The 23,046-nt window shown below is 40.4% G+C and overlaps 1 protein-coding gene across 1 annotated transcript in view; it reads left to right on the forward strand.

Annotated features, from left to right (window-relative positions):
• Positions 1–23,046, forward strand: part of SPATA5 (spermatogenesis associated 5) — a 256,493-nt gene that overhangs the window by 205,002 nt on the left and 28,445 nt on the right. Inside the window, exon 15 of the mRNA XM_033135305.1 lies at positions 396–560. Within this exon, the coding sequence (XP_032991196.1) occupies positions 396–560 (165 nt within the window). The remainder of the gene's footprint in view (positions 1–395; positions 561–23,046) is intronic.

Consider the following 23,046-nt stretch of genomic DNA (forward strand, 5'->3'; position numbering starts at 1 on the left):
TATCAGAGCTGTGCTATTTGAGGGCTCTCTGAAATAGCTTAACCCACATTTTAAGAGTTACTGCAGGGAATTACAAAAAATCTCTTTTGATATAATGAATGCAAGTCATATTTGCATTCCCCTGAAAGAGAATAATTTAACTTATCTGACCATTGCTGAGGAGCAAAAAGCCTCTCAGAAATACTGCTTTTCTACTTTCAAAAGACTCTGAACATTGTTTATTGGTATGAATCTTTGCAGTAGATTGCAAAGCGTCTAGTATGTATTTTATTGACTAATCCCGGGTAATTGTGGGTGAGTCAGGAGGTCCTGGACATCCCCTTTCCTTGGGCCCCCTTCACGTGCAATGTCAGTTCTGAGCCTGGTTAACCCGCGTCACCCCGTCTTCTTTCCAGGCTCTGATGCGGCCTGGACGAATCGATAGAATCATCTATGTGCCTTTACCAGATGCAGCAACAAGAAGGGAGATATTCAACCTGCAGTTTCACTCTATGCCAATCAGTGAGGATGTTGACATGGATGAACTTGTCCTCCAAACGGATACCTACTCAGGAGCAGAGGTAAGAAGGTTCTTCTCAGAACCTCTGGGTGGGAGGAAAGTGGCGGCTTGGGGTCATTAACAAAAAGATGTTTGATGCCAACTGTTTGAAATACCTGTATATTCAGGAATCTTAGAAGAGCAAACGCACTACATGACAGGTAATCAATAAATTAAATTGCATGTTACCTGGCCTCTATTATATATCAATTATTTTACATTTCTTAAAATGTAGTCTGTAGAGAAGTAACATAAAATAGTAGAGAGAACACTGGATCAGCAAGAAGCAGGAGTCTACTTTGGGGCTTCTTGCTACAGTAGCATCCAACCACATGCACCTGTCTGAACTTTTGATTCCTTGACCTACCAAATGGAAATGATATACAGCCATTCCTCCTGGTTTCTCATAAAGATCATAAAAGTAAATTAAGACATCATACAAGCACTGTGAACTACAAAAGGCTTGGCAAAGAGATTGTAATACTATCACCTTTTGTCATTTTGGGAAATTATCTCAAATCTTTGTGTATTAACAAAGATTCTCTTATAAAATCTATAAAAGCAACAGTCTGCCTTTAACTGTGAAAATATACTCTCCATAAGAACAGCAAGACCTCTGCAAAAATATGAAAGTTGTAAGTATGGCAGGTATATATTTTTTCTGTCCGTAGCAACGCTTAGGCTGTTTTTATTTACAAAATAAAATTCCATTAAGATAATTGTGCATCTTTCTACATGCATTTCTTAAGAAAAGGATAAACTGTATTCTCAACACAACAATATCTCCTGAATACCACTAATAGGGATTTGTACTGGGAAATTAATATTTTTTAAGTAAGAACTTAAGATTCTTTTCATTTTGAATTACCCAGCAGATGGGGACTGCATATTCTATTCAGCTTGCTGTCGGTTTTTATCTGTCTTCTGTAAAAACCAGAGATGAACACATATTAAACCAGTGGTAGTGCTCAGAGAGTCCTGTGTGTAAGATTACGTGTGGAGTTGGACTTGGTGTATCACAAGGTCATTGCTAATGACAACAACCAAAATAAATTCCAGATTTCATTGTTTTGTCTCAAGTATGAACTGTGTATATTTGATTTTCCCCCTTTAGGTTTTTCAGTTCCACTGGAGGGGGCCAAGGGTGGGGGGTTCGTGTGCCATGTAGTAAGTAGCTGGAGAGGCAGTTGGAGTGCGTTCACTTTTAAGTCCTGTCTGAAACAATCATCCTGTGAGCGTCTCTGGGCTTAACCATCCCAAAGTGAAAAGAAACATATAGCTGCTGCTGACTGACTGCTCCAGCTTTTCTAGATTCAGTTTTTGATGTGAGACCAGGCGCTGGCATCATGTATATGATATGTCAGTTTAGAGGAAACGACGAAGAGAAGAAGTCATAAATCTCTCACTTGAGCTGAGTGAAGTGGAAGAGCAGTTAGAAGGCATCAATGTGCTTTTCTCACTTTGAAGTAATTTATGGTAGTAACATAGAAGAGCAAAACAAAAATCAAAGCAGTGAGGTTCTGTCTGGCTGAAAGGAAAAAACTCACATAGTGCCAGGAATCATTGTACCAGCTTGCTAGTTCTTAGGTAGTGCATGCCTTATATAGTCTACAATATAAGCACATTGATTTCTGCTTAATATTTATATCAGGTCTTCTCAGTCACAGGAAGAGTAACAAGAAGTTCTCTTCCTCCTCGAATTACATTTTTGTGTCCCATAATGTTGGGTCGGGGAGGGTATCCCACTGTGGTCCTAATTATCATCAGTATATTATTACAGCTTTATAGAAATTGTGTTCTGGAGCTGTATCGTAGTGATTCTGGGGTTTACAGTTTAGACAGTACAGGCTAGTATCACATTTTGGGGATGTTTTTTTTGGAGGGAGTTGGTGTGGGTGTGACTATTTAGGTAGTTCACACAGGTGCCATATTGTTTGAGAACTATTATCATTTTTTTTTAAGTCTTAAAGTTAATAAATAGGTAATATAAGACATAAAATTTAGCTTCAGATAAAATGTAAGATCTCTTCTTTTTCTTCCACTCCATCAGAGTGAAAATGGTGCTGCAATATTGAGAGCCAAAATTCATTTTGATTTTGCCTAATAGTAAAACAAATTCAAAGCTGAACTTCAGTCCTGACTCCGGCAGACTCGATGCTTTGCCGCTGCTGTGACTAATTTATTTCCTCCCCAGCTAAGGCATGTCCTTCAGCAGAGAACCTACTACACGGTACATATTTAACACTTAACTAAACTGAAAAAAAAAAAAAAGAAAAAAGATTTTCAAAATTATGAACCTATGACATAGTACATAGTACATAGTATGACATATTTAAGAAACACTTAATAAACTGAGAAAAAAAAGGAAAACAAGATTTTTAAGGTTATATTTAGGAAAAGTAGATCTCCATTCTCACTTGTCAAGAGAGGAGCCCTCTAACTTCGTAGTACACCCAGCCACGGGCACAGCCACAGCCACTCTTTCAGAGTTGGCCACTTTGGGTATAAAATGAAAACAGATGAATTAATTGTCTCTATAGGAGAGTAGTATAGTCAAAGTTACATAAAGGTATTTTATGTAATTGTACACTGTTAGCTGTATGAACAAGAATTTGGCCAGGTGAACCAGAGAGGAGGAAATTGTTGACAGTCTGTTTTTCACAATCATAAAATGCTTGTTTTAACTGTAATGAGTGTTTTTCATGTTTTAAAATTAATTAAAATGTTGTAGAGGATGATTCGAATGGAGATGATACTGGTGGTACTTTTAGTGACTGGGATGGAGGCTTTTTTAAAAAAAAATATTTTCTTTCCACCTGGTGTTTTCTTTTGCTCACTCCACCTTGTTCCATAAAAGCTTACACAGACCCAGTGTTTGAAATAACTTCCTGCACCTTCTGCGTTACCCTATTGTCTCTCCCTGAAGAGGGTGGCCAAAGAATTGAAGCATTTCTGTAATCCTCAGGAGAGTCCCAAGAGGAACTTTGTCGCCAGTTGGAGGGAGATTGGGTCCCTGGGGAGCCCCTTGGAGGCTGGCAGGCAGCGACCTTCAGCTTCCCAGCCTGCCACGCCCCAGTGGCCAGAACTTCTTTGTCTCTGGCTTCTTGGCGGTAGCTCCCCGTTAATGGAAAAACATGTTGCCATTTAAAAGCAGATGGGAATTCAGTTCAGGAGGAAATAATAAGTCTTTTTTGGTTGTAGCTATTGTTTTCTTTCACTTTGATTTTTGTTTTTTAAGTTATTTGTAGCAGATTCCACTTCGTTTTTTTCATTTGTCTTTTATCAAATTATCCTACTTACTTTAGGAAGACTTTTATCCACTGACAGGAAACCCACAATCACAAATAAATGCACATGAAAGCCGTAGCTGGGTCCATCCCCAGTGGGCCCTGTGCTTGGGGACAGAGTGATGTGCTTGGGGACAGAGTGATGAGTAAGAGACATGAGTTCCTCTCTGTGTAGGATTTGCTGACACCGCCAACAGCTTATATCTATAAAATCAGGGTTGAATGTTTATTTGCATTTGAATGTTATCCTCCTTTTAGTGATTATCTCATCGAGTGAAAGTGAGACTGTAGCTAAGGGCCAAGTGTCAACTATAGATTTTATAAAGAATATAGCATTTATTCCATATATCAAGATTGGAGGATTCAACTTCCAAGAGAGACAGTAAAGTAGTGGGGAAAAAAAGAATTTTAATGTTGCAGTTGAGTAGACGTTAACAGAATTGTAGGTCCTTTCTTTCAGAGTGGTTCAGGCAAGTTTTTTAACTTCTTTGAAACCTCATTTTCCTCATTTGTCAAATACCTGCGTGACGGAAATGTGTCGAAGTTTAAATAAGTGTCAAAGCGCCAAGAAACAGCGCCTGAGGTGCAAAGAGCGCCTCCTAGTGGTCACTGCCCCTGTCTCGTCCTCCGTCAGCTCGGTGTTCCGTTTGCTCCCTCCCAAGTGCTGCGTGGCGGCCGCCGACGGTCCTCTTTGTTACGCGTTGCCTCAACAGCCAGGTGATTGACCTGAAAGCTAAATGACAGTTGTGTTTGCCTCGTAACCCTGTCCTTCAAAATAATAATAGAAAAAATCTGCTTCGCGTGGTGATTTTTTTACCGTAATCTGATGACCCTAGCTCTAGACAGTCTTTTTTAAAGCAATTTGAGTTAAATACATTTCACACTTAAGTTTTCAAAAAACTTTTAACTCCATGTAAATTTAGTCTGTTTATCCCTATTTTACTCAAATGATGTGTCGTGCCCCGAATTCTGTTTTGTGGTCTGTGTCCTACTGGGTCTGATAATAGCTCAGGGTCTTCATGCCAGCTTGACACTAACAAGTCCCCTTCCAGGGTGCGTCGTTCACTCGGGAAGGGCTCTGTTCTCCGCACTTGAACTGTCGCGGCCAAAGGAGAGCCTTCACATTTCTTCTGAGGTCCTTGTTTCTCCCACGTAGTGAAAACAGGAGGAGCAAGGCCCCCTTAGGAGGCCTTTGCTCTTCCTGCATGAGTCTCTTAAGACAGTTTTCCCCAAACTGAAAATCAGGCGCAATGTACGTATTAGACTGATGTAGTTTAACTACCTGACCAGCCTAACAACACATCTGAGATAAGACTGAAGGCCCTGCAGGGGGACAGCACACCTTGAGGCCGGGCCCCAGGCCCTCTGCTTAGTGTTGTTAGAGAGGGAGCAGCCGGCATACATATTCCTGTCTCCTAGGGAAGCCGAGGCCCTAGGATTCTGCCACCTCCTGTGGTCTCCCGGCCCCTATGTGTCCCCAATCAGAGTGTCCTGTGAAACATGCTGGCACTTTTAAAACCAAGTGTGCCGTTCTGATTGGAGATCTTTGTTCTTGCTCCACTGTTTCTTGTGCATTGACCCTAAAATTCTATATCTGTACCTCAGGATTTCTAGTCTTTGCTTACACAGTCTACTGAAGTCCTGCTTCTTTACAAAACCATCATGACCACCCCTCTTGGAAAGGGTTTCTCCTTTGTACTCCTTTACACTGATACCTTGTTTAGCGTATTTTTCTTTGCAGTTATTTTAATATGAGCATCCACCTCATCTTCCCCAAACAAACCAGATTTCCTGCGGCAGGAATCAGGTTTTGTACTTCTTGGAGTCCAGCAAAGCAACCAACATCTCATACTCTGTCAGTGGGTGTTAATATTGGATGAATGGTAGGTTTATGTGTTGATTCCAAGTTATTTTACTAACAAAAAATGAATGTCAGTTTTAACATTCCCCGGAATGGCACTTTCTGGTTTTAAACATCTGTGGACATTGTCTGAGCACCTTCACGTGGAGAATTGCCATAGAAGAGAACCAGAGCCACGCAAAAACTATTAATGTGTCTGACGTCTTCCAGCCAATAGGTGACAAAACTAGCTCTGTCATCCCCTCATGCTCTCTTCGTGCCTCTGAGTCAACAGAAGAATCTCTGAAACTGGTTCTTTGTCGCCACTGACGTCCCTGAATCTTTGATAAAGGTTTGCCTGCTCCTGTGGACACTGACTCAGCAAACTGGACAGCAGATAAGAAACATCTTGACTACTTTCCTATGTGCGTGGCCCACATTTGGTGACTTTGTTGGCATCTTCCTAAAAAAGTATAAGCTACTTGAAGTTAGGAACTGTGTTTTTCTGTATTCATTTCCGGTATTTCCCAGGTATTGTGAATGAGACCTGCAGTTTAGAGGGAAAGATATAAAAAACAACCAGTTCTGTGGACTGTGGTTTTGCTGCATAGTCTGGTGATGAGCAGGATACCGTAGGAGAAAGGACATAACTCACACTGGCTGGGATGGAAGGAGGGGGAACGGTTCACAGCCAGAAGGGGAGAGCAGATGTGCGTGTCGCGGCTGAGTAGGAGTTCCCCAAGTCGGGCAGGGCTGGGAAGGGAGCGTTCTTGGCAGATAGAAAGGCCTAAAAGAACATGGCGTGTTCTGGATTCAGTTCAGGTTTGAAATGTGACGGGAAAAGGGTCTGGGTGTGGAAGTCCTCGATGACGAAGCGGGAAAAGTAGGTCAGACAATGTGAAGGACCTTGGGTATCACCTGACCTTGATTTTGTCCTTGAAGCAATGGAGAACCACTAAAACTTTAATAAGAAATGTTGTGGTCAGATTTGTGTTATTGGGAGATGGATGGCATTTGTGTCCAAAGCCACCACTAGCTAGCCTACAGGGCACCTTTATGTGAATTATGAAAATGTGCTTCTTCACCCTACTTGTGACAGCTTCCATCCCGGGCAGAAGGCTTGCCAAGTGTAAGCTTCCATGAACGTCCTTGTTTCAGTGAAGTCCTTATTCGGCCCCTCAGCTGGGCACCCTTGTGTATGCACAACCTTGCCATCATGACAGGCTGTCTCCTGTTTGGCTTACCCGCTTTTTAATGCCCCTCACAGCACCTAGCACAGCATCTCAGACAAACTTGATATGTATTCATTGAATAAACAGATTTAAATTTTGATCCCAAGCTGATAAACTACTTTCTGTGACTTCAAGATTTGCTTCCTGATGGGGTGGCCGGTTGGCTCAGTTGGTTAGAGTGCTATGCTCGTAACACCAGGGTTGCCGGTTCAATCCCCACATGGGCCAGTATGAGCTGTGCCCTCCACAACTAGATTGAAACAACTACTTGATTTGGAGCTGCTGGGTCCTAGAAAAAACACACTTACAATTAGATAAAAGTTAAAAAAAAAAAAAATGCCTCCTGAGCCTTCGGACGAAAATGTTCTGTGAATGGGATAAATTGGAATTTTAAAGGGGTCTTTTGTGCAACATTAGCATATTAAACCTACCATGAGGTGCGGCCCCTGTTATGAATGCCCAAATACAGGAAGTCAGATGGATTATGTCCTCTGAGCCATATTATAGTAGCACTTGTAACTTTGAATATAAGCTCTGAGAGTGAATACTTTATCGCTTCAGCTCTGTTCAGTGGCTGCAATATGGCTGCCCTGTTATAAATGAATCATGATAAAATGCTTCAGAGCAAAAATCAGAATATATTAAAAGCAGATATTTAGACTGCACCTTTTAAGCCAGCCCTCCACGCCTCCCCTTCTCCACTGCTTTACAATCTACCTAACTAAGTGAAGACGTTTGGTAAAAGCCAAAACCTAGACTGTGGTCCCACCTGGACCACTTACTACAGTATTAGTTTGGCCAAATCAGTTATCTCTAGAGCTCAGTTCTCATAGTTTAATAAGGAATACTTAAATGATCTTTATGATCCTTTCTAGTGCTAAAACACTGTGTGGTTATATACCGGTCCTAGATTAAGTCAATTGTCCCTTCGGGCTTGGGCCTCCAGACGTAGGGTTATGTTTTCCTCATAATGCTTCTAAGAAACCTGGGATCTTGGGACCTTGGTCAGTGTCTGTAAATACTTGTCTGTGGCCCAGAGATCCTAATCGTGACATCAGGAATGGGGATCAAAGACTCTGACAGTGCACGGAGTTCAGATTTTAATAAAATTCACCTTGGCAAACTTTTACAATTTTCCACTGAATGTTCAGAGATTCCTAAGCCCAGTGATTTTTTTTTTCCCCCTGAGACCTTTGATTTTTCTGCTTTTCAACAGAACACGCACTCAAGTCCAATATGACTCTGGAGCATCAGGATAAAAAGTGTTATAAAGTGGAAATATGCCACAGCCTGCTTTTTCCCTAAACTGTTTGTTAGGAGAATAAGTAAAAGTTTCAAAGGTATGATGTTGTTCATTTTAAGTTACAGTTTTTAAAATTTCCAGTTTGTGGAGATGTAAACATTCTCTGTTTCCAAACTATGAAATTGGCAATAAAAAGAACCTTCATTCAGCTTACCTGAAGGCTATCTTAGATAGGATGTTTACAGCAAAGTCAAGCAACCTCCAGAACACGCTGTGCTGCTGTACCTGTAGTACTGACTCCTTGCCAGGTATTTAAAACTGCTGTCAGATGACAGGAAGCATTAGTCAGAAAGGAACGGGATGTTGACTGGAGGCCGGCTGGCAACAAACTTAATACAGCATTTATAATCAAATCCTGCAGCCCCTTTCTGGGGAAGCAGTATATCAAGGCACCAAGTTAGTCAAGACCTACCTGCTAAGCTGGTCCCTAAGCCTGGTGTCCAGGCTAAGTCTGTGTCTGGAGAATTACTCAGTCCAGTAGTAAGGCTGGCTGACCATTTTAACTTCCACCTTGTTTCTCCTCTTCCAAATTCTCAGTCTTTCTATTGACTCATGATGGCTGTCTGGAATTGTTGCACACACATTTAATCTGTGCTGCTTCATCTTCAAAAGAGTGATAAAATGTGAGGGTTCTACCAACTTGAGAGAAGCTTATGATTTAAAAAAGATGTGTAAAGCATTCTGTTAATTCCATAGTGTAGATTCTGGTAGGGTTGGATATTTTTGTTTGGTTATTTGAGGTGATCTGTGTGCAAAAAGTATGGCACTATACGTATGTGAAAGCTGCTTCTTTTAAAAATATTTTGTAGATGTGAAACTGCATTATAGTTAAGCAAATGGGTTATGGAATATGGAATGAGAAAGATCTAAATCCAGATGCCAAGTCTTCCCATTTCCTAGCTTGTGACCAGTTTCCTTATATGTAAATTAGAGTAAGAGAGGTCTTTACATCACAGACCTGTTGTCCACATTAGATGATGTAATCCATATAAGGTGCTTATCCTAGTAAGACATAGCAAGTGTGCAACAAATCATTTTTGTTACATTTTTTATATTCAACAAATTTCATTTAACTGATCTCTAGTATAAACAATCTATGATTTTTCCATATTGTGTTGCCTTAGATTTTATGAATACTCATAATGTGTTTTATGTGTATGTTATGTTTTTCGTTTTAATGGTGTGTTCTTGAAATTCAAACTATGTTTTATAGGTAGTTACATGCAGCATTTTTTCAGCTGGTTTATATTTATAAACATCTGTAATCTGTATTTTTATTTTGCCCTTGTTATAGATATATACTGTTTTTTACTTTCAAGTGTATAAAGTTGTGTCTTTGTAAACTGTCTACATAATATCCCTATTTTAGCATATTTGTTAAGGTAATTCCTAGTTCATTGTGTACAACTTAAATATTTTTTAATGTAAATTTTATTAATTAAGAAGAAAAAAGTGAACCTAGTAACTTTAGAAAACTGAGTTCTGTTTCTACTAGAATGATCAGTTAGGAAATGAGCATACGTCATTACTGTGCCCTTTCACTTAGGTTAGAATTGAACCCAAATATTTAGGTAAGGCTCAGAAATCTAACATTGAAATCAAAAGCACTGCATGTTTGTCATTGGTGTTGGATGGTGACATAAGGATGTTCTCATTCTTCATTGCCAAATGACAGTAATTCTGAGTTCTCAAAGGTGTCATTCTACTAAATGACACCTAGCTTGCTCAGAGTCTGTAAGATGGTTTTAGAGTTGCAATGAAGTTGTTAAATTGTTCTTAAATATAACCTCCATTAAGGTTTGGAAATTTAAAAACAGAATCTAACCTTGCCTTAGGCCAGAAAGAAAAGTAGAAAATGAAGATTTGCATGGCTCTCTTTTTTGTTTTGTTTATGTTTTTAACCTCCAAATATTATTTCTAGCTCTCTTTTTGCTATTAAAATCTGGAAAATGGGGTTTGCTTTTATATTTGGAGGAAACTTTCCCTATTTATTTAGGAGCAAAAACCCACGAGGTAAAGTGCACATGGGACTTATTGTGGAAGTTCCAAATCATAAATTAGTTATTTTCCCTTTTCTTAGGACTTTTTTTAAAAAACCACTTAAACTGTTTTTGGCATTTGGACAAGACATTCTTTCAATAGTAGCAAAAGTAGCCCCTTGGCATATTTTTATTCACTTCAAAAGAATCTGTAAGGAGTGGTTTTATATTTAAAAAGTAAGAATCGTTTTTAGTTTGCCTAGCATTAACTTCTTGCCAGAGTTCTTAAAAATCTAAAAGGTCAAACAAACACTCTTATATGTAAAAAAAATAGTAGTCCCAAGCATTTCTTTTTTTCCCCTATGTCATAAGTGTGTCAGAACTGGAGATTAGGGGGGAAATGAATCTAAAAGTTGTCAATTCAAGATGAACTTTCTTGTTATACATCAGCACACAGAAGCTGATCTGATGTTTCATTTCTGGCTTCATTCTAGTTTAATAAAGACACTTCCACTATGAAATTAATATTATGTATCTGCTGTGTACAGCACATCAGAAGCTTACTGCCAAGTCTAGCTTGTTTTTGAACCCTACAGGAATATTTTCCTGGGTGAATAGAGTGCGGATACTCGATCATATGGTAAGAATATATTTACTCTTATAAGAAGCTAACAAGCCATCTTCCAGTATAGCTTTGCCGTTTTGTATTCCCATCAGTACTCAGAGAAAGGTCTTGTTGATATCTTCACCAGCATTTGATGTCTGTGTCTTAGATTTTAGCCATTGTAATATGCGTATAGTGGTATCTCAGGATTAGTGTGCAATTCCATGATGACATGTGATGTTTAGCATCTTTTCATGTGCTTACTTGCTATCTGTATATCTTCTTTGGTGAGTTGTCCGTTTAGATTTTTAACCATTTTTTAATTGAGTTGTTTTCTTATTGCTGAATTTTAATAGTTCTTTGTATATTCTGGATACCACTCTTTTATCAGGTTTGTGTTTTCTGAAGATTTTTCTCCCAATTTGTGGTTTATCTTTTCACTCTCCAAACTGTCTTATAGCGCAAAAATTTTTAATTTTAATGAAGTAATAATTTCTTCTTTCAAAATATATTTAATAAGGTATTAAATGTACTCTTTCTATAAAAAGAGATCAATTTGGAATCAATTTCTGGTTTATAACTCTTTGTAGGTAAAAATCACCTATTTGCTCAATAGCTTACTGTTATCCTTATTTTATAATTGTGATTATTTATAACTTTTAATGGCAAGGAAGAATTATTTCCTCAAAGAACTGTTAGCCATAAAGAAAACCATGCTTTCTTATTTTGAACATTATGCTAGTGTATTTGAATCAGATGTTTCCACCCACGTGAATAGAAAAACATTTTCCTCAGAAACTGGGACTCCCTACTCTACGGAAGTGGCTTTAACTTGGGCACATGTGGCACTTTATACATAGATCACATGCTTCACAATGGCCATACTATATGCCCATGTTTTAAAACACAGGGTGACTGCACTAGGAGGTGACAGATGAGGGGAGGGGCATTCTAAATGAAGAAGTACATTATAGAGAGAAGTCTTTGCGTTTTGAACGTGTTTTCTGACTCACAAACCTGGTCACATCACATATTGGCAATGGTTAATAATAGTCTCATCCTCTCAGTTCTGCTGCTAAGTCATTTTATGACCGTGGGCAAATCTTAACCTCTTTGTATTTCACCTTGCTTTTATTGAATGAAATCATTTCTGAGAGCCTTTCTGTCTTTGCAGTCCTGAGGTTTTATATCCACTTGTGACTCATACATTGCATTACTACCTATTACTTTTGAACTGTTAGAGCTAGGGCTAGGGGAAACTGTCCACAGAAAACACAGTATGCCCACGTTGTAGAATAGTAAGACAGAAATGTAAAGCAAGTAATTTTTTTCATGTATACTGTATATTCAGCTTTTTAAATCTTATTCAAAAGAGAATTGAGGATTTTTAAATGATAGTAATTTGCTGGCTTCTCGTTTAGAATTATATCAATAGAATATATCCCAGTGGGTATAAAACAGCAAAATACAATCATTCTCTGTAATCTACCCGTATTAGAAGAGCTCAGAGCACAACACTGGTAGGGCATGATTCTTCTTGCTTTTCCCTATGAAGAAAGCCGGGGGACCACAGCTAACATCATATTCCGCAGCAAAAAACTGAACGATCTGAACAAGTCAAGGATGCCCACTCTTGCCACTTGTATTCAACATAATATCGAAGGTACTAGCTAGAGCAATTAGGCAGGAAAAAGAGATAAAAGGCATTCACATTGGAAAGGAAGAAATAAAGCTGTCACGATTTGCGGATGACATGATTTTATACATAGAAAGCTCTAAAGACTCCACCAAAAAACTATTAGAATAATAAACGAATTCAGTGTACTTGAAAGATACAAAATAAATGTACAAAAATTGGTTACGTCTTATACACCAAAAACAAACTACCAGAAAGAGAAATTAAGAAAACAATCCCATTTATAATTGCATCAAAGAGGATAAAATGCCTAGAAACAAATTTTACCAAGCAAGTGAAAGACCTGAACACTGTAAACCATAAGACATTGATGAAAGAAATTGAAGAAGACACAAATAAATGGAAATATATTTCATGCTCATGGATTGGAAGAATTAATATTATTAAAATATCCATACTACCCAAAACAATCTAGACTCACTGCAATTCTTATCAAATTTCCAATGGCATTTTTTCACAGAAATAGAAAAAACAATCCTAAAATCTGTATGGAACCACAAAAAGTCCCCAATAGCCAAAGCAATCTTGAGAAAGAAGAACAAAGCTGGAGACATTGTACTTCCTGATTTCAAACTATACTTCACCAGTTGCCAAGTGTCACCCATGCAGACAGAGTGGCCAGTTGGAATTTTAGTGCCTCATTCCTAAATATGAATGGGAAACAAAGGATCACCAGTATTCGAAGAAAGGCTCTAATATGAAAGACACTCTCAAACAAATGGAAAATCGAGACAAGGGAGCCAATGAAAAGAGAGATAAGAAAAAGATAGTAAAACCATGAAACGAGCACAGAGGCTCTACCAAAAAATATCCCATTGTTCCTTAATTGAAATTTTTAAATGTTCAGGTAGAAATTAAAAAAAAAATGCAATAAAAGAATTGGGGAAAAGTTAAGTAAGTCTCCCAGAAAATAAAACACAAGGACAAAGAGATGAGACTTGGAGAAATAGAGGCACATGACTAATAGGAGTTTCAGAGAGAGCAGACAGAGATGTCAGAGGAGAGAAAACTATCCAAATTTCCTTCTAAGAACATAAGTTTCTAGATTGAAAGGTGGGTCAAGCGTCTAGCGTCAACCCATCACATACAAAGGGCAAAGAATTTGGATCACCACAAGATTCCAACAGCAGAAGTAGGAGCCAGAAGACAAGAGAGCTGTGCTTTTCTGTTTCTGGGGGGAAATGATTTCCAACCTAGAGTTCCATATCTAGCCAAACTTTGAAAGCAAATGTGAACATGAAATAAATACGTTTCAGACATTCAGGGTCTCAAACAAATTTATCCCCACGCACCTGATTTTAGGAAGCTACTGATGGATGTGTTTCACCAAAAACAAGGAAAAGACGTGGATCCAGGAAATAGCAGTTCTACACAGGAGAGTGATGAAGGAAATTCCCAGGATGATTGGAGAGAAGTTCCAGAAAAAACATTTTCAAGCTTCTCTATGTAAGCTGGCAAGAAAAAGTCCTATCAGGTTGAGACTATTTGGCTGACTTTGCTTTTCAATTGAGAATAAATAATAAGAAAGACAAGTAGGTGAAGATTACATCAGCTACACTTGGAAATTGTAAAAACAAAATATTGTCTCAAAAAAATGAGCATATGTTCTTTCTGCATCTTTATTCCAATCCAGAGCTAGTTCTCCGTAAAAGCTTTATTTTAGAATTCAGTGTTAGTCTTTTCTGTCATTTTTTAAAAGATGAGAAGCTCCTAAGGATTTTAGTGACACAACCCTTTCCTCTCTCTCAAGTGAAACTTTATGTGGGAAGATCATTATAAAAGAGATACGATGAGTCTGCTTTGGTTGGGGCCTGTCCCACCTACACACCTTTCCCTTCTCCTCCTGCTGTGACCTCTGAGGCACCTTGGAAACTGCAGAGCAGTTTAAACTATTGCACTAGCTTAAAATGCCACTGAACACATGGTTTATTCCACTCTTGTTTCTGACAACAGTAACCTGAGAACCCACCCGTGTGATGAGGTCGAGAAGCTTTGCTGTACAGTGAGCCTGTGTGCCAGGCATCTGTGATGGAAGGGCATAGTAAAATGCCACCCTCACAAGCTCACACGTATCTGATTGTAACAGTCTCGTTTTTAATGACATGTCTATGCCTCACTTAGAGACGGAAGTTGGAACCTCCAATTTTTACGTTCCTGACATGTTTAGGTTTGATGTGGTAACTCCTATTTCTTTTCCTGTGTAAGCATGAGCTGGGGCATCCGGACAGCGCTGCCTCTGGTGGGGAGCCTGCAGGTCAGGGGCCCCTCGTAATACAGCTTTTGTCCCTCGTAATGCTGTCCTTCTTTTTCCCATGTCACCCCTGTAAAAGAAACTGTTGACAGATTTATAGTTTTAAATAGCTTTCCAGATACTATCTTCTTTGGTAAATAAAACTAAAAGATGAGGTTAGAGAATAAAAACAGATAACTTAGTGTTCGGAGAATTTGAGTTTTTGTAGAGCGTAGCCATTATGGGCTGCCTGTCGCATCAGAACTGAATCTGCCTGCATACCACAGCTTTTCAGTCTGAAAAACGATTTATCACTGGCGAGTATTAAAAATGCCAGCGTTACTGCCTTTATTACCAGTATGCCTTCTGTGGGGAACGCTAGTTCCTAAGCAAGCGTTTTGTGAACTGGTTAGTGTTTCCTATTTGCTTGTAAGGCTTAGAAATAGAATGGAATGGTTGTAAACCGTGTGTGCTGTGTGATTGAAGTTCATGCTGCTTTCTCATTCTCCTATTCCTTCTGCGTTCTCCAACTAAGTGGCACAGAAAACATAGCTTATGAAATTAAAAGAGGAAAATAACATTTGAGAAACTCCACCTTTTATACCCCTACCTATAATTCTGAGCATGAAAACCATGGGCAGGTTTTCTCAGCAAGTTACTTTAATTTGAAGCTGGACCACAGGATAATTAGAAGAACTCTGGATCGCAGCTTCCTACGGCCGACCTGCGGAGCAGATGCACAGATCACCGTTTCAACTCAGACGGTATGTTTTTTCTGTTGAGGACGATGAAAGTTAGTTACATGTGAAAGTCAGCAGAGCAGACCATCCTTTGCACCCATGAGTCACTCTCGAAGGGTACGTCTGTGACATCTGTGACGCAGCAGAGCAGGGTGTCAGTCATGTCCGCAGGATAACTGGATGGAGCCGAATCAGCGTGATTGGCCCTGTCCTTGTAAGTGCCCCAGCTCAGGACTTACTTTCCAGGGCAAACCATTACTTAGACAAACCTCCGAGGAAAACTGTGCCTTCCCGACCTGGCAGGAAAAGAATAGTTGGAGTGGCATTAGGATGTTCTTCAGTTCTTTTTTATTTAGTTTTCCACCCGTGAAACAGTTAAAAACATCCGTTATTATTTTCCTTCATTTTTTTTTTTTTAATTAAATGAGGATCCTCTTGTTATCAGGCGTTGAGGGCACTGGTGAAATCCTGCCGGTGGGGACACACAGTGCACAGCTCCAGGGGGTCCCTCAGCTTTGGCAGTGCTCGGTTACTGTGGCCTGATATGGTGGCCTCGCCTGCCAGCCTTATGTTATACAGCTTTTCATGCAAGGTTCACGGCTTCGAGGCTGTCCTGACCGCTGTGGGTTAAGCTTTCGTCTTGCTCTCTCTTGGTTTCTGACTGGAACATGAATAAGATTTACCTGTACTCATTTTTAAAGGTCTAGAATAATCAGTATTTCACATGCTAAGAAACGTGGTGACAGTAACAGTAATGCACTGCAGTACACAGTGCGATTTTGAATTGTTGGCAACAATGATCTTTCCTCTCAACTTATAAACGCTTCCCCCGTTAGCAAAGGCAGTGCGGGACTGCATCACTCAGTCTTGATGCCCAGATAATACCAGTAGTCAGCGTGACGCTGTGGAGCTTCTGTCTGCCAGAAAATGTCTTGCTTTCCGTTTTCAAAGATGGCTGTTGACAGATAACCCATTCTCTGTGTGTATGGATGTAATGAAAATACCACTGTGAGTTCAATAGACCTTTCCTTCCTAAATACACACAAAGTCCGTCCTTCGGGTTCTGCTGTTTGCACAACTGTGTGTTGAACCTGTGAACGTCCCCTCCTCCTTCCTCCATGCCGCTTTGCTGGTTCCAGCATCGTCCCCCTCAGTCTCCAACACTGGATGCTAAATGGCTGTAAAAATTAGTTTGAGGTTGCTTTGCTTGCAGTTAATCTCACACCAGAACCCCATATAGCGGCTTCAGTTATTCTCTGGGAAAACTCCAGAACAGCTGGAACTTCAGGAATTAGAGACAGGTTGCAACCAGAAAGAGAACATGTCCACCTGTAGAAGCTTCTAAGGCCACGTGAGATAGAAGCCTCCTGGACCACTCACAGTGCCTTCCACTTGAATTAGGTTATAAATAATTTTCGTTGGGAGAAAATGGTAGATAAATCCCCATAGCCACCAGATTCTCTATCGGTCTTTGTTGTACATTCAGTAGTCGGGTAACATACTAATAATACTAGTAATGTTTGCCGCAATTTTGTTGAGCACTTACTATGCGCTAGACATAGGAAGTTATCTAATTTAATACAATAACCCTATCAGGTACAAAATTAGCATACTCATTTTACAGAAGAAACTGCAGCCTAAAGTAATTTTTCAAGGTCTCACAGTTAACAGCTAATGGAGCCAAGATTTAAACCCAGTGTGACTCCAAAGCCTATGCCCTTATATCCTCATTTCCTTGCATAGCCAATATTTCTTAAGAATAGTTTTGAATGTTTTAGTGGTGGAGTTGGTGGAGGGGTGGAGAGGTGGAAACAAAGGTACTGATGGTGGCAGATTTCCTTCAAACCTTGAGGAAAATGATGTTTAACCTAGCATTGTGCGCCAAACCTAACTCTGGCAATGTAAAGACTGAATCTTCTAGAAGGGACTCAACATGTACTTTTTTTTACAAAGTTAGTTAAGGTTGTGTGTCAGCTAAACAAAGGAGTAATTCAAGAAATAGGAAGACATGGAAAGAGTAATAATGGAAGCTGTTAGGGTGACCGCGGGGCTGCAGGTCTAGAGTTAGTCACGTGGAGCAGGAGAGGGGCTCCACTGCCTGAGAGGCCAGGAGAGCCCAAATTTGGAGGAAAGAAAAGAATGTGAAGAGTGCATGTGCTGGGTTAGGAAGAGTCATTAGATAATGTACTTGAACATTCTTTATTAATTTTCAACTTTACCATCAGTCTATAGACAAAGCTCAGTTATGGTCACAGAACTGAAGAAAGGGGACAGAGAGGTAATTCAAGAAAGTGACATTAGTATCCTACTGTTACAAAGTAAGGAATCAAGATATATACTGACTGTAGTTAATGAAACAAGAAATAGAGATTCCAGTGTATTGTTTAACATTACAAAGATTTTTTAAAAAGGAAAGGAGAGGTATAAATAAGGTAAATATGGATGTGTCATAATAAGACATCAATAGAGAATGTCTGAAATTGATAAATCAAGATTTAAAGGTAGGCAGCCACCAGAAGAATTAAAAATTAAAAAGTGTTACAAATTATTCGTCTAGGGTGTTGAATGGGGGTAGGACAGGGAGAGCAAGGGGCTATTACTCTTTTTAATAACTTATTTCTTACTCATTATTTTAGCCATGTGCATGTATTCCTTTAATTGGGAAAAATTAATTTTGATTTTAAGGAAAAACTGCTGCCAATTATGGACCGATTTCACATTATCTTCATGTATTTCTGGGACAACTTGAAGTACCTTGGCCAGAACCAAGCAAACCAGTCAGCCTCACGTTGGCAAGCTGTTGATCTGTCTGCCGTAGATACCCACTGGAAAATTCAGCTTCCTCTGCAGATTTCCAGGATGAAATCTAAATCACTGAAGGGACAATTCACAAAAGCTTCAACATAAGTGGTGAAGAAATGCCAAGAGCTGTCCAGAAAGGGAAATAAAAATAAAGGCACTGGAGTTTTAAAGGAATCGGAGAGCTCATCCAATGCGGGAGGATCAGAACAGGCTCCGTAGAAAAGTTAACATTTAAAAGAGAAGTACAGTTTTTTGTGAAGAGACTGTGGGAGAGACTGTATTTGAGGCACAGAAGGCGGGGGCTCAGTAAAACCCAGTGCACACTGGGAAATGGGCGTGTCAAGAAGTGTGTGAGGTGAGGTGAGATGAGGCTCTAAAGGCAGGGAAGGGTTCTGGTGTCCGGGGCCTAGGACTGGCAGGCTGGAAGGCTGTCGTTTAAGGTAAGCACAAGAGACCTTTCGACATCAAAGCTGTGATGTAGGAAAACTAATCTTGGAACCAACGGCTAGTCAGAAAACTGTTACCATGTAAGAGTGCTGTCAAGTAGAAAGAAGACACTGCAAATGAAAAAGGAGAACAAGGGGAGTAAATATCAACAATTACAAGAGTGGACAATTGATGAATTAGTAGGACTAAAAGTCAAGCATCAAAACGGCCTCTAGTGTTTTCAGCCTGATGACTAGGCAAGTGGCATTTCAGTATCAGCTGGTAAAAGAATATACTCAAGTTTCTATTTGTCCTAAGTGAGAGAAACTAGCTAGAACTAACTCGAGCAAAAACGAAAGAGACCAAACAAAGAATGTCTTCAAAATAGACTGTGCTGTAACAGAATTTAAGGACTAGGCCCTGGACAGTCGGGCGAGAAGGACTCCACTGGCCTCAGCAACGGGAACTTTGACTGCTCTGCAGCTCCGAAGGTGAACCAGCTACTGCCCGCAGGCAGCTCTGTCTTGCAGTTCCTAGTCCCTGGAGAAGGCATCTGATTGGGCCGTTTGAGTCATGTGCCTGCCCCTCCCCTAATTAGCTCTGATGGGAGTGGGGTGGGGGGCGAGGTCCTACCTTAGAGATACGGCTGCTGGAGGGCTGATTTCGGCATTTCCCAGAGAAGAGGAAAGGCCATATGTAATGGATAAAATGTGTGTATTCTGTTCTTGAACACAGATGCGGCACACTTACCTCCCATGCTTCCATATGTGAAACAATACCTTGTTATTCTGTAAACAATGATAAATGCGCTCTGTTCTCCCCAACTAACAACAGCATCCAGAAGTGATACTGTGCGACCATCCTTCTCCAAGTCCTCTATCTCCTAGCGATTCCCATTCACTCTGTGTGGTTCCATCATGCTCCCACCTCGCCCATGGCCTTAGGAGATGCTGACACCTAGGAATTAAACTGCGAGTTTAACTGTCACCGGCATCCTCTACATACAATAGTTAGGGAAAGGAAGGCAGTAGAGGGAAAGCAAATAACAGTATCATTTTTAAAAGAGGAAAGAGAAACGGAAAGAGGTAGGATTTTTCTTTAGACACCCTGAAAGCAAGGACAGAGTGGCAGAGGCTACACTCACACGTAGTCTCTGCACTTGGCAACGGGGCCATGGTATTTATGACTTTCTTTCTCCACTGCCATTTCGTTCCACTTTGTCTTTGATTAGTATGTCACCCAAAGTAGAGTTCTTAAACTACTGGCATGAGCCAACCCTGCACTGCTCAAGGGTCTGCGCTCTGGGTGCAGTTGGTTGTGTGCTTCGTGCTGTGCGTCACGCATTAGCCCTCACCAGTGGCCATGGCAGCGGACGTTCTGCTGAGAGGCTTTGTCCTACCCCCACTTGCCTGCACTGGGATTTTTTTTTTTCTTTACATTCTGAAACAGTGGGCAGGTGGCCGACTCAGCTCCCACTTTAGTCGAATCTTATGTCTGCAGGTGGAAGCATTCGTCCTTTGGTTTGTTGAGATGGGGGCTGGAAGGGAAGCACAAATTCTGAGACTGGGTCTTTAGATCTGCTTTGCCTTCATCCCTTCATTTCCGGTTGTGAGAGTGAATACAGCATCGGCCCATTTCTTTGTTTTCGTAGGTAAAATTCGACCGTAGTGAATATGGGCATTCATCACTCCTGGGCCGTGTGGGCTGTGCAGGATGCCTTCAGGGGGTCTGGGTGCCGAGCCCTGGGGCAGCCTGACAGTCAGGCGGCACACTCACGTCCAGGACAGTCGTTTTTCTAGTGAGTAGAAACCACTGCGTCCTTCAAGTAAATGACTTACCTCCGACATGGGTTGATTCTCTGAACGACTAACACTGGGTCAAGTTTTAATGACGCCACTGGTTACTTACTGCTTAAAATCCTGCCTGGTAAGCGTGCACCAGGGGCCTCCCCTGCTCGGCACACCTCATCTGTTTTAGTTCCATAACAAAATGGTGCTAAGTTCCCTGTATGCCTCTGTCTTCTCTTTAAACTCGACTTCATATTCTCTTCTTTGTAGAATTTTCTAACCCTCTTCACCTAACTCCTCCCTCTCCTTGGAATACGTGTTCTTCAGGAAGACCCATTTTCTTTAGGTTCCTTTTCTCAGTTCTTCCAGAAAATTCTCCCTAGCATTGTCCTTAACGTCACCTTAATGTCATAAGTCTGTTCGTGTATTATTTCCTTAAGCTGTTATTTCCTCAAGCAGTGAGTAACCAGTGGCTGAAGTAGTAATAAAAACTGACCCAGAAGCCTGGGGTTTGTGCAGAGCCCAGGTGCGTGAGCAGAGCTCCTCCCCTTTCTTCTTTGAAGACAGAAGTGGGTTGGGGTTTTGTGCTGGTTTTGCCCAGTGCGGCTGCAGCACAGGCAGGGGTCTGGGCAGGTATTGTCCGGTCCTGGGCTCTCACACCAGCTCACCGTTAACTCAGCTTTGTCCTCCGTGGCTACCAGACCTCGTACTAGTACTTAAATGAAACAGAAAGGGAGCCCTTGCTCTCTCACGTTGTTGAGAAAGAAGTGAGGATGCCTGGATGGAGGTTGTTTTGTAGGTGGGGGCTGGGAAGTTGAAGAAGGGGGTTGGATTGGGTCATCCAGTCTGCAAGCCTCAACTTGAGTCTACTTGGTGAATCTTTTATTTGACCCATAGGATTACTGAATCCATGTTAAGGAACTGTCATAAGGTTGCGTCTTACCCGTTGTTATGCATAGTGCGATATACAATAAAGATCTGATCCCTCCTTTTGAAAAATTATATGCAGGAATCCAAACTTAAAAAATGTAAAGATACTGAGTTTGAAGTGTCTGTGGATCATCTTAATGGAGTTGATCATCTAGACTAATTTCTCCCCATTGGAAATTAATCCATTATGTAAAATTCTAATTAATTGGACTGATTGCATAAAGAGAAAGGAGAAGTGCTGTATGTGTGGATGGTCATGTACTTAGGGAAGATTTTTTTTTTTTTTTACTATAAACTAATACTGTTTTCTAGATAAGAAAATCAGGTTGAATATGCTGAAGTAACAAATAATCTGTTAGCCTCCTGTTTCACATAATCACTCTTTTGGCCGGGACCTGTCCATGTTGGTGGTATCATCTATGCAACATGTTTGCCCAAGTTTCTACTATTGCTTTTTCCTGCTTTCTGACCTCCTTGATAATCAGTCTCATAGTCTCTATCACAAAAAAAATTAGTCTATATAGTAAGATAGCGATGGCTCAGTGTAATCATAAACGGTTTTCTCAATTATTTTAATGCTCACCCTTCTGCAGTGATCTGAGAACCATTTCTATTTTGTGGAAACAATGCCTTTGTACTACAGCGATAAAGCTTTAGAATAGTAGAGTGAATTAATTGAGCAAAGAAGACCAGAGGTGCCTGGCCCACAGATTTTACTTAATAAGCATTTGGTGAGTGAAAGGCAGAATGCGTGCCATTGCGTTTTTGTGAAAGTGTACCACACTAAAAAGTCTCCAGTTTTCTCCGGAAAGAAGTAGTAGTAGTACATGTTCTTTGGGGGAGTATCTGAACCCCATGGAATCTTAACTGCAGTAATCAATACTTTCACAAGTCCTAGGCGCTCACCAGGCATTCTCCGGAGATGGAGACTGTGCTCACCTCCTGTCCCCTTGGGTATGAGTTTTGGTTTTTGACGATAACAAGTTTGGATCGGTTCTGGTTTGGGCAAGATTCAGATTAATTATATAAAGGACACATAATTTTTTAAAAACTCGATCATACCCTGTTACCCAATTCTCTGGTACAAGAGCTTTAGGCACTGATTTAATCTGGAAATGATACTTGGACTCCCCACTAGAAAAGTCCATGTGTTTGGAGAGGCCATCTGGTAATGACAGGAGGTCGTTCCTGTATGAAATAACTTGAGGCGAAAATCTAGAATGAAGAAACATCACTTGATCTCACCAGAGTACTGGCAGAGCTGTGATCTGAGACATTTTGGTCAAAGTCAAATTAACTGAGGTTCATAATTTTCAGTAAGAGGAAGAACCCCAAAGTAAGTTACTGGATGGGTTGGAAACACAACTCATACGCTGTGAGATTGAGCACATTTTCTGTTACTTCTGGAGTTGTGCAAATATATTAGCCTTCACATCCAAGTGTGCTGGAAACAGTTTGTAGTTTAATTGAATTATGTTCACTTTAAGTTTTGTTGCAGTACTTTTTCCTCAGACTCTTGGATGTTGGTTGTTTTTTTGTTTGGGGGGGGCGGTTTGACCACCTCCAATTTCCACCATTCTCACCTCATATGTATTCCAATTAAATACAGACAGACACACTGTGTGTAATAGCCCATCTCTCCCTTGAGTCTG

Source organism: Rhinolophus ferrumequinum, chromosome 18 (assembly GCF_004115265.2).
Source record: "Rhinolophus ferrumequinum isolate MPI-CBG mRhiFer1 chromosome 18, mRhiFer1_v1.p, whole genome shotgun sequence".
NCBI classification, from domain to species: domain Eukaryota; kingdom Metazoa; phylum Chordata; class Mammalia; order Chiroptera; family Rhinolophidae; genus Rhinolophus; species Rhinolophus ferrumequinum.